Source organism: Acomys russatus, chromosome 32 (genome assembly GCF_903995435.1).
Source record: "Acomys russatus chromosome 32, mAcoRus1.1, whole genome shotgun sequence".
Lineage (NCBI taxonomy): Eukaryota > Metazoa > Chordata > Mammalia > Rodentia > Muridae > Acomys > Acomys russatus.
In genome coordinates, this window is record NC_067168.1 from 22330705 (window position 1) to 22342881 (window position 12177).

At 45.0% G+C, this 12177-nt stretch overlaps 1 protein-coding gene across 3 annotated transcripts in view; it reads right to left on the bottom strand.

Annotated features, from left to right (window-relative positions):
• U2surp (U2 snRNP associated SURP domain containing) overlaps positions 1–5792 on the bottom strand; it is a 54826-nt gene extending 49034 nt beyond the window's left edge. For 2 of the 3 annotated variants that reach the window (XM_051140717.1, XM_051140715.1), the window contains exon 1: positions 5645–5792. In XM_051140717.1, the coding sequence (XP_050996674.1) occupies positions 5645–5689 (45 nt within the window). In that variant the 5' untranslated portion in view covers positions 5690–5792. The remainder of the gene's footprint in view (positions 1–5644) is intronic. The other variant, XM_051140716.1, reaches the window with a different exon arrangement.
• Between the last annotated feature and the right edge of the window lie 6385 nt (positions 5793–12177).

Sequence of the window (12177 nt, forward strand, 5' to 3'; positions counted from 1 at the left end):
AGGTCATTTCTAAGAAAAATGAAGGAGGGAGCAAGGAAAATAGGAAGGAAGGAGTTGTTTAAGGTGGATATGATGAGCAGGCCTGTAATCCTAGCATTGTAGATACTGAAAAGGGCCCAAGGCCAGTCAAGTCTACACAGTGAGGACGAAGGCAGCCTGGGCTACAGAGTAAGATCCTGTCTCAAAGAAAAGGGGGAAGTGGTGTCATACTTCCTACTTCCACTCAAATACAACCAACTACTAAAATAAGTTAACCATTTTATATTTTAAGATAAAGTTGCAATCATGGTGTATTAAAAGTTCAGTTTCAAGCTGGTAAACTATTTTTCACACTTAAATCTCCATGTAAAACACACACAAGCGCTGGGCATGGTGGCACATGCCCTTAATCCCAGCACTTGGGAGGCAGAGGCAGGCGGATCGCTGTGAGTTCGAGGCCAGCCTGGTCTACAAAGCAAGTCCAGGACAGTCAAGGATACACAGAGAAACCTTGTCTCGAAAAAACAAAAACAAACAAACAAACAAACAAACAAAAAAAAGGAAAAGAAACAAACACACACACACACACAAGTACATCGGAAATAACAAATAGGAATATCAAGCCTTGAGTAGATTCTAATATTACTATTTTTTCCTAGTAATCAGCCTGTCAGTTCATATTACATGTTCAAAGAGTCAGTAGTTCCTGATTTATTCATTCACCTCTATAAGAATGGTGGCGGGGGCGGGGGTGGTAGTGGTAGGTGGGTGTGGGGTGGTAGTGGTGGTAGTGGGTGCTGGAGCTGGTGGTGCTGCTACTGATGGTGGTGGTGTAGTACAGCAATTTCCCTCAAGCTCCACCTCCATGTGGGAGAGCAGATTTGAAGAGACAGAATATTCTAAAGGAAGGTGAACATTCCATCCTGCAGAGACACTTAGAAAGTAAACAATCCACAGGCTTCAGGAAGTCCCTGAAACTAACCAGGCACTCCAGACTCCTACTTCCTCAAGAGAATATAAGTAATGAGGACTGCTGAGAGACACCCTAGCCCAGCCACCCCAAAACAGACCAACCCAGCTACGCAGAAGACCCTCAGACAAGCTGAGCTCCCTGGAAAAAGCTCAGACCAACTGCAAATAGCTAATTTCGAGTCATTTCTGTTCCTACAAATAACCTTTATTTCATATTCCTGTAAGTAAACCCAATAAAATACATTGGGTCACCAAGTTGGACTTCGCTAGTGTCCTTACTTTGGTCTGCCTGTCAGTTCCCTATCTAGAAAGTAGACATTTGTTCACATCTCCCCCAGAAAGTGTTACACAAGAGATGATTTTAAAGGCACTGGAGCAGGCAAAATGGCTTACCAGGTAAAGGTACTTGCTGCCAAGCTTGACAAGTACTATCTCCAGACCCAAATGATAAAGGAATAAACCAACTCCTTCAAGCTGCTCATTAACTTCCACGCAGGCCCAAACAAAAATAGTGCATTTTTAAAAAGAGAAAGAAAAAAACAGGTACTGCCACTGCCATAGAGTGAATTTAGCATTGTCTTCAAATCCACATTTGTATGAACATGGAAACAAAATATGGCCAAAATAACAAAGTTTTTTCACTTCATTTTTTGGTTTTTCTGTTCATTTGTTTGTTTCTTTGTTTGTTTTTCAAGACAGAGTTTCTCTCTCTGTAGCCTTGGCTGTCCTAGAACTTGCTCTGTAGACCAGGCTGGCCTGGAACTCACAGAGATCTGTCTGCCTGTTTCCCCAAGTGTTGGGATTAAAGGTGTGGGCCCACCACTGCTTGGAAAAATAACAAATTTTTAATAAACTTTCTTTTTTAATCTTTAGAAATATCTCAGTTCTGTCTTCCCACTCTGAAACAAAACTAGAATATGACTCCAAAACCCCTCCTGAACTCAAGCAATACTTTAGTAATAAGAAAAAAATGCAATAGAAAATTTTGTTCATTTCTAAAATACATACTCAGTATCTACCAGGAGATACTAAAATGAAAAGTATAGAACAATCGCATACAATAAAAGGGAACGTGGGAGGTCAGCCCCTCCATCAAGTCCTCTTAACAGGGACAACTATATAGACTGTGTATATCACTTGATTATACATACATAAAATTAATTATAAAGCTAAAAGCTCTAGTGGTTTATGTGTTTTGTAATTAAGAAGCACTAATGGGTCCAGAAACATGGCTCAGAGAATACAGGCACTTGCCACACAGCCTGGAGACCTGAGTTTGAGCCTCAGAACCCACTTTTTTCAAGACAGGGTTTCTCTGTAACAGCTCTAGTTGTTCTGGAACTTGCTCTGTAGACCAAGCTGGCCTCAAACTCCAGAACCCATTTTTTTTTTTTTTTTTTTTTTTTTTGGTTTTGTCTTGCCTTTCGAAACAGGGTTTCTCTGTGAGGCCTTGGCTGTTCTAGAAACACACACACACACACACACACACACACACACATTCTCTCCCTCTCTCTGTCTAGACCAGGCCAGCCTAGAACTCACAAAGATCCACCTGCCTCTGCCTCCCGAATGTTGGGATAAAAGGCATGCACCACCACTGCCCAGCTGTCCTGACTTTTATATACGCACTGTAGCATGAGGGTACAGACACACACACACACACACACACACACACACACACACACACACACTTTCTGTAAGACAGACTTCACCACTGCCAATGGCAAAATTCCTCTATCTTGTACAAAGGTAACATGTTCTTGTATATCTAGAAATGACTAACAAACACCTCTATCCATACTGATGGAAATGTAACTACCAAGGAAAGGGCACGAAACAGAAGTATCTATTTATTTAATGTACAGCATAGAATACAAGGTAAATACCTGTTATTTCCAGAAAAAAATGAAATCAGGTCATATTAAAGCCTAGAAATTCCAAACACTGTAGTACTAGCCAAAATGGTCTGATAATCTAGTTATGTCTGGATTTATATTTGAAATTTAAAAAAAAAAAAAAAAAACAGCAATTGGAATAGTCATTATGACTTAAGAATCCAAATCACAGGATCAATGTGTACTCTGACATTTTGAAAAGTGCTTTCTAGCTCTTTAAAAAAGAAAAGGGAGCTGGAAATGGTTGACATACACCTGCAACCCCAAATTCTGGGGAAATGGAGGGAAGATCCAATGCTGAAGGTTATAGTGCAAGCTCAAGCCTGTCTGGGCTACATGAGGCCCTGTCTCAAAAACCCTGTAAGCAAGATGGGTGGATGACATACAACTTTAGAAACTGAACTAAGATTTTCTATACATTTACAGACATTAACTCAATCTTTATATCAGCCCTATAAAAAAGATTTTATCTCCAGCACTTGGGAGGCAAAGGCAAGCGGAGCTCTTTGAGTTCGAGACCAGTAAGATTTTATCTCCAGCACTTGGAAGGCAAAGGCAAGCGGAGCTCTTTGAGTTCGAGACCAGTCCAGTCTATAAAGCGCCAGAACTACAAGAGAAGCCCTGTCTGGGGGAAAGGGGTAGATTTTATCTGAGAAAAATTGAGGCTCAGGAGATTAGGCAATCTACCTCAATATTATCACAAATATACTTAATTACCAAGTCAGGATTTGGCTTTTCCAGACAGGGTTTCTCTGTGTAGTCTTGGCTGTCTTGGACTTACTTTGTAGATTAGGCTGGCCTCCAACTCAGAGAGATCCCCCTGCCTCTGCCTCCCAGAGCACTGGGTTTGCAGGCCTGCACCACCATGCCGTGTTCACCCAAGTCAGGATCGGAATCCAGAGGTCTTGTTTTCAAAGCCTATAACCTTGCCGCATAATTACAGCACTTCCATACTAATAGAGAAATTGTGGCAAAGCTATGAGTCTAAATATTCCCTTTACAGACACCATAAGAAACCCGTTAGTGACATCTAAAGGACTATAAACTGACGAAAATATTCATGGAAGAAACCTGACAAGTTACTTACTACTCAAAAGGGAGCAACAACACTCTAGAGTCATGAGAAATATTCTTTAAGACGGAAGCCTGTACGCATACTTTGAAAAAAGCCTCCCCCCCACCCCCAAACAGGGTTTCTCTGCCTACACAGCTCTGGCTGTCCTGGACTCACTTTGTAGACCGGGCTGGCCTTGAACTCACAGAGATCCACCTGCCTCTGCCTCCCAAGTGCTGGCATTAAAGGTGTGTGCCCGGAAAAGTTTTCAATGTATCCAGGCCTCAAGGGGATACATACATAATACTTTGAGAAGAAAAAACAAAGAGTAATTATGGATGTGGCTAGCTTTAAGAACAGCCCCCTAATACAGTGAGAAGCCGTTCTTGTCATGGGTCTGAAATTTAGACTGGCAGCATGAGGTAGCCTTCATTTATCTTCTCCCCAAAGAAATCCACTGGAGAGAAAAGAAAACAGACTTACAGTGTAAGTTTGGGGTAAGCACACCCCAAAACTGGCCCCCTACCATAGTTTCACCTAACTACAGAATGTCTAATAAGGCCACTGCTATTTGCAAAGGAAATAGAGTAATGCGGCAAAATGGGAGGAAAAAAAAAAGAAAAGAAAAAGGAAAAAAAAAACAAAACAACTCAGCCTTATTGGAAAGAGAGCAAATAGACAATGTGTTATTTCTCAAATCAAACAGCGAATACAAGCTGATCCTGGTACACTCTGAAGTCCTTACACTCTTACGTGTTCCCCAACTTCTTGTCTCTGCCTCTAAAGCTTCACAACTGGTTTATGGCAGTGTTTAAATCTTAAAGTTGGGGATGAGAATCATAAAGCAAAATACAAAAAACAAAAAAAAAAAATTTTTTTTTTTTTTAAACGCGCTGGCCAAAATGGCAACTAATACCAGATGTTAACACAAACCTTACTAACGCTAAACTACTTTTACGGCTCAACGGTTTCCCGAGCAGTGCACAGGGTTCCCTATAAACTTAAATGCAAGGCGCTCTTCTCTGGGCAGTTTCCAGGTCTATTGTAGTTTTTTTTCTTTCCAGTGGCAACCCCATATAGTGATGGAGACCCCAAAGTCTGCGGCCCTCAAAAGCGGTGTTCACTTTTCATTCCCTAAGAAGTGAGGGAGAAAGCCACATGTGGAGGGTGACACTAAGCCAGGGGGCACAGGGAGCGGCTCGCTCCGCACTTGCCACCCCCAAGGCTCTCCACTGGCGGACCTCTCTCTCTCACACACACGCGCGCGCGCGACGGTCCAGGCTCATTTCCTGGAAGGTGTGAGATCCAAACTAAAGAGGAGGGAGAGAGGGTGGCGTGAGGGGAGGGGGGTGGGGACAGACATTTAAGACCCGGGAACCTTCCCGCCTCTCCCAGGCGCTAGTCCCCGGCCTCCGAGAGCAGCGGGCTGCGACACAAGGACGCCGCACCACGATCTGAATCAACTGGTCTGACCCCCCGCGACGCCCCCAAAAGCCAAACGAGGGGCGAGCCGCGCTCGCCACCGCTCCCCGGGCACGCTAATGTGGGGCTGAATCCCGGCTGGGACGGACGCGCGCTCTCGGGCCTCTCAAGCTGCGCACCTTGGTGCAGCGGTGCCGGGCCCACTGTGGCGAACAGGCCTTAGCCCCCTCACCCCAGTAAGTTCTCGAAGGCCAGGGGTTTCTGTAGGCCCCAGAGCACAGCGAAGGACCCACTGACCGACGGTGATCTCCAAAGAAACTACCTTTGAACTGGCCTTCTGAGATCCGCCTGGCGTTTTGTCGGCCATCTTGAGCTTTGCTCCTCCTTCAGCGGAGGCAGCAGCGCGGGTGAGTCGAGCGCCGAAAGAGCTAGGTACCCGGCGGAGCGCGCCAGACGCCTGCCAGGCTGAAGAGCCGAATGCCGAAAGGCAGAGTTCAGCAGCGCCGTACCGCGTGACTTCCGCGTCAAGCCGCTACGTGCGCCCCGCCCACTCCTCTATCTTCCGGTGAGGTGCTGCGTCTAGTCACGTCACCGGGCCGCGGAATTTTAGGGAATCTCCTTGACCCGACTTTCAAAGCTAACTGATATTTCAGTCGTTTTTCTTACTAAAGCCGACCGGCGTGAGATTGCGAGTGGCTTCTACTTCCTGAAGGGGCAAAGGAAGCGGCTCCTTTAAAAAGAACTGCAGTAGCCACGTGGGCCGAGCGTCTGGGCTCAGAAAATAGGTCTGACCGTCCAGACACTTGTTTGCGTCACGGCCCCTCGCGGCCACAGACCTTAGTGGAAAGGCAAATTTGCAATCTGCTCACGTGAACGTGGTGAGCAGTGAGAAAGAATTGTGACTTGAGGGTAATCGAAAAAAAAAAAAAAAACTGTTAGTACCTGCAGAGACCGGAAAAAAAAAATCGTAATATAGACGCTGTTCTAAATCGAAGCATATGATACATTTTTATTATTGCCTGTGCATTCGTTTATATTTGTTGTTACTGTGCAGTGCGGGCACGCCCTAGCAACGGTGTGGAGGTTAAGAGGACAACTTGGCAGGAGCTTGTGGGATCCGGGAGTCGAATTCAGGTTGGCAGGTCTGCTCCGCGAGCGCCTTTTACCCTCTGAAACATCTGGTTATCAGTTCCCGTTTCTTTGAAGCATAGTCGCAAAAACTCTGTAACAGAAGATGACTCTCCTGCCTCAGCCTCAGGTCCTGAGATTACAGTCTCCAGCCACCACGCCCCTGATTTTTGTTAGTGTTTTGTTTTGTTTTGGTGGGGGGGAGGGGAAATGCTAGTTTTGGTTTTTCTTTCTTTTTTTTTTTTTTTTGTTTTTTGTTTTTTGTTTTTCGAGACAGGGGTTCTCTGTGTAGCCTTGGCCCTCCTGGACTCACTTTGTAGACCAGGCTGGCCTCGAACTCACAGCGATCCGCCTGCCTCTGCCTCCCGAGTGCTGAGATTAAAGGCGTGGGCCACCACGCCCGGCTGCTAGTTTTGGTTTTTCAAGACAGCGCTAGCAGTCCTAGAACTCCCTCTTGTAGACCAGGCTGGCCTTGAACTCAAAGAGAATCGCCTGCCTCTACCTCCCAAGTGATTGGATTAAAGGCCTGTGCTACCTTTAACGCCTGGCTGAAGGAAGTGATTATCTTTAGAAAGTGTTTAAAAAAAAAAAACACTAGATTTTGGGTGGAGGTGGTACACACCTTTTATTCCAGCACTCTGGAGGCAGAGGCAGTGTCGTCTCTTATGAGTTCAAGGTCACCCTGGTCTACAGAGAGAGAGAGAGAGAGACAGTGCCAGGGCAACCAGGGCTACATAGAAACCCTGTCTTGAAAGTCAAAAAGAGGAAGGAAGGAAGAGAGAAATGGGGCTGGAGAGACCACTCAGCAGTTAAGAGTGCTGGCTGCTCTTCCAGGGGACTTGTGTTCGAATCCCAGAACCCTCTAACAGCTGACAACTGTCTGTAATCCAGTTAACACAGACAGACATGCAGGCAAAACACCAACACACATAAAACAGCTAAGTCTTTAATTTTTGTTTTGTTGTTCTGTTTTGTCTTGTTTTCCTAGACAGAGTTTCTCTGTGCCATCCTGGTAGTCCTGGAACTCTGTCTATAGACCAGGCTGATCTCAAACTCAGAGATCTGCCTACCTCTGCCTCTGCCTCTGCCCCAGCCTCCGCCTCCCAATAGCTGGGATTAAAAGTGTGTACAACCACCTAGATTTCAATCATAGGTGAGGGTCAGCCTGAGAGGAGAGGCTCAGAACTGGAGATGTGTGACAGGATCTGAGAATAGAAAGAAATTCATTTGGCTGGAGGGCACAGATTTGTAACTTCATGTACAGCAACCGTTACTTTCTGATCATTGGCTTGCTGTTATTAGTGCTTCTACCTCTACTGCTCAGCTTGTTTATTCCTCAGTGCCTAGCACCAGGTTCTGTTGATGGTTTTAAAAAGTTCAACAGTGTAGCCTCCTAAGTGCTTCCCTGCCCTCCCCACCCCCTTTTCACTGTATCCCCACCAGCCAAAATACAATTCAACTTCTGCATGGTGAATGTTCCTGCTCCTGTGGATCCACTATCTCTTGACGCCACTCCTACTCTCAGAGTTAATTTGTTCTTTGAGTTCCCTCCCCTACAGATCCTTTCTTCAGCATCAGTTATACACAGGGTCACTTTGCAGTCGTCTTGTTTGCTGTCCTTGTTCCCAAGTTTTACACTGTACAGCATTGATCTGTCTTTGTAAGTGACAGCGCTGTGGAGGCTTTCACATATTGAAAACAACAGGGTTCAAGTAATGAAGTAGGAACACATCACGAAGCCTGCCCTATAGAGGAGTTTTAATTCAGAACATGGCTGTTCTGGCAAGAGATCACATCCAAAGACCTTCCAGTTCTGTGATCCAACAGGACACAGACATGTCTTTTTGTTTTGTTTTGTTTTTTGTTTTTTGTTTTTTTTTTTTTTGAGACAGGGTCTCTCTGTGTAGCCTTCTCTCTAGCCTGACAGCCAAGTCTTAGTGTTAAGACAAGACTAAAGGAACAAATGTAAAAGCTCCTACACTGGACCAGTGAGAATCAGCCATGTGGAAGGCAGAGTAGGAAGCCGGGTAGAAGCGTGTATAGTTTTCTATTGCTGCTATAACAATTAACCCCCAAAGTGTGTGGTTTATTAACAACACGAATATGCTGTTCTGGAGGTCAGAAGTCTAAAAAGTACAGGCAGGCCTGGGTTAATTTGGAAGGTTCTGGAAGAGAATCTTATTCCTTGCCTTTTCCAACTTCTGAAGTTCATCTACACTCTCAGCTAGTGACCCAACCCTCCAGCTTCAAAGATAGTGGTACAGCATTTTCTAACATGTACCTTCTCGGCCAGGTGTGTGGCGCACGCCTGTAATCCCAGCACTTGGGAGGCAGAGGCAGGCGGGTCGCTGTGAGTTCAGGCCGGCCTGGTCTACAAAGTGAGTCCAGGACAGCCAGGGCTCTGTTATACAGAGAAATCTTGCCTCCCTCTTTTAAGTATCTTCTAAGAGGCCAAGGTCACTGTTACAACCCAGGATCATCTAAAGGAACTTGTCACAGCTACAAAGGCTCAGAATTGGGGCCATGCGAAGAGCCCTACTTGAACCCTACCAGAGGACTGACATGAAATGGCCATCTCTAACCAGCTAGATTCTGAAATCACTTGTCAAAGATGTGTTACAGGCAAGATGAGAAGAGACAGGTTCATGTCATCAAAGGGCCTACTGGGATCAAGAGGACAGCTGTGTCCCAGTATGGTAAGAGTGTAGGATGTGGAGTTATCGTCTATGGTACAACTACCGCTGAGTCTGAAGGGCCTAGAAGCTAAGTACCTCACAGACCAGCAATGAGCATCTGTTATCAAATCAATACCAGAGAATGGTTTGAAGATGCAAAATTAGAGGCAGGAGAAGTGTGTTGAAGGGCACTGCTGAATTTCAGGGGGTGTCTGTCTGCCTCTTAAGTTTTTATCTCTAGGGCTGGAGAGATGGCTTAAAATCAAGAGCCTACTCTTCCAGAGGACCTGGATCCATGTGGCATCTCCCAAGCATTTGTAACTCCATTTCTAGGGACTTGATGCCCTCTTCTGGCCTCTGTGGGCACCAGGCATGCACATGGTTCACAGACAAACATATAGGCAAAATGTTCATACACATAAAATAAAATATTTTTCAATGTTCAAGATTGTATCTCTAAGGAGAAATCTTAGCAGGTAAAGGCACTTGCTAAGCCTGATGGCCTAGGCTGATCCCTGAAACCCACTAGTAGAAGGAAAAAAACAGCTCCTGACAAGCCATGATATGTGCATGCACACATATAAAAAGATAAATAATTAGATATATAATGAAATTTTAATTGCTCTCTGGAAGCTGGTGATATAGCTCAGTTGGTAGGGTGCTTGCCTAGCATGCACAAAGTCCCAAGTTCAATCCCCCATCTCACCAAAGCCAGCTACTTTGGCACATGCCTATAATCCCAGTACTTGGAAGGTAAAACACAAAGATCAGAAGTTCAAGGTCATGCTCAGCTACATAGAGAGTTCAAGACCAGGCTGGGTTCAGTAAGACTCCATCTAAAAACAAAACAACAACACAGGGATTGCATACATAAGGACTGACTTACAGGACTTGCTGCAAGCCTCCCAGAGAATGCTGGAGACCCTGGAACAATACTGTCTCGTTTTTTAAAAGCTCATATAATGCTAATTTAAAATAATTAAAAAGTCTCCATGTACAAATACTACAGATCCTCTCACTCTGAGATTGGTGTGATTGCTACAGAACACATACACACATGCTCTCTCTCTCTCTCTCTCTCTCTCTCTCTCTCTTTCTCTCTCTTTCTCTCTTTCTCTCTCTCCTCTTTCTCTCTCTCCCCCTCCCTCCTTTCCTCCCTCCTACCTTCCCTCTCTCTCTTCCTTCCTTTCTTAAGGTGGGGATTTACCATATAGACCACAATGGGCTTGAACTCACAGAAATCCTCCTGACTCTGTTTCCTGAATGCTGGGATCAAGGGCGTGTGCCACCATACTCAGACACCAAGAACATCTGAGAGAGACAGAGACAGAGAGAGACAGAGACAGAGAGAGATCGCAAGTCTGATGCTCCTCGTTCTAACTCTGCATGTTCCTAATATCCTATCATTGTCAGCCAAGCTTTCATTGAGTAACTGGGCCTAAAATAATGTGCTTGAAGGGGAGGCTAAAAGAAGGAGAGGGAGAGGGAGAGAGAGAGAGAGAGAGAGAGAGAGAGTGTCAGGGTAGCAAAAGTTATTTGAGAGAACATCAGGGATCAGCCCCTCCACCACCCCACCCCCGCCAGCTCCTGACCTGACCGTGGGGCCTGTTCTAAGTCACCAGCCACCAGCCACCAGGCACCCCAGCAGGGCAGCAGTGCTGCTCACTGAGTAAGGACTGGCTACGGAAGGAGATGACTGACTGTGTTAGCATTCCCAACCATCTGTCACCTCATTTTCACCCCTACACAAGAGCTGAAATCAGGCTCGTTGCTCATTTGCAGTTTGTTTATGTCCAGCAAACTAGTTCTTCATAGTATAAATATATCCAAAAGGTTCTCTTTGGAATAAACAAAGATTTCAGGACAGGAAGAGGTGGCGAGACAAAATTAACCACAGACTGACTGTATACAGAAGAGGTATCAGATAAAGGGCAGACGGTTATCTACGAGTGGTAAGATATAACTTGACTGTGGTGAAAATACATAATGGAATTTATCATTTTAACTTCTCTTTTCTCTTCTTCTTCTTCTTCTTCTTCTTTTTTTTTTTTTTTTTTTTTTTTTTTCTCTTTTGGTTTTTCAAGACAGAGTTTCTCTGTGTAGCCTTGGCTGTCCTGGACTCGCTTTGTAGACCAAGCTGGTCTGGAACTCACAGAGATCTGTCTGCCTCAGCCTCCCAAGTGCTGGGATTAAAGGCGTGCACCAATATGTCCAGCAACTTGCCTTTTCTTAAAAAAAAAAAAAACAAAAAACTTTTACTTTCAATTACGTGTATATGTGTGTGGATATGCCAGTGCAGTGTCTGTGGAGCTCAGTCTCCTGGGAACTGCCCGATATGGAGTCTGGGAATTGAACCTGGGTTCTCTGGAAGAGAAGCCAGTGCTCTTAACCACTGAGCCACCTCTCCAGCTCCCCATTTTAACTAAGAGGCCGCGAGTACATTCATATTTTTGTGCAGCCATCACCACAACTCATCTGGAGACCTATTTCTCCTTCTCTTCACCCACTCAGGGATAGCTACAGCAAGGTGTTGTGGGAAATGCCTGGAGTCCCAGCTACTCAGGGAGCTGAGGCAGGAGGAATGCTTGCACCCAGGGGCTTGAGAGCAGCCTGGCAGCATAGCAAGGTATCCTGTTTTTAAAAAGTAATAAGCAAGCAAGGTAGCTCAGTGGGTAAAACCAGCAGTAATCTGAGCTCAGTCCCTGGGATCCACAGTGAAACCACCTCCCGAGGGCTGTTCTCTGACCCTCTACACATGCACTATGCTATGCAAGCATGTAATAAAAGTTAATCAAATAAAAAATTAAAATAAAATTTAAAAAATCAAGTCCCATTCCCTTCCCATTAGCCCATTGGCAGCCCCCACTTAGCTTTGTGTGTCTGTGAACATGGTCACTGTAGATACCACACGGAAGTGGGCTCTCACAATATCTTCTCTCATTTATTTACGTATTTATTTTTATTTTTGAGACAGAATGTTACTCTTTAGCCTAAGCTGGCCTTAAACTTTAGATAATCCTGTCTTAGACTCCTCCTACTGTAAATACTGCAG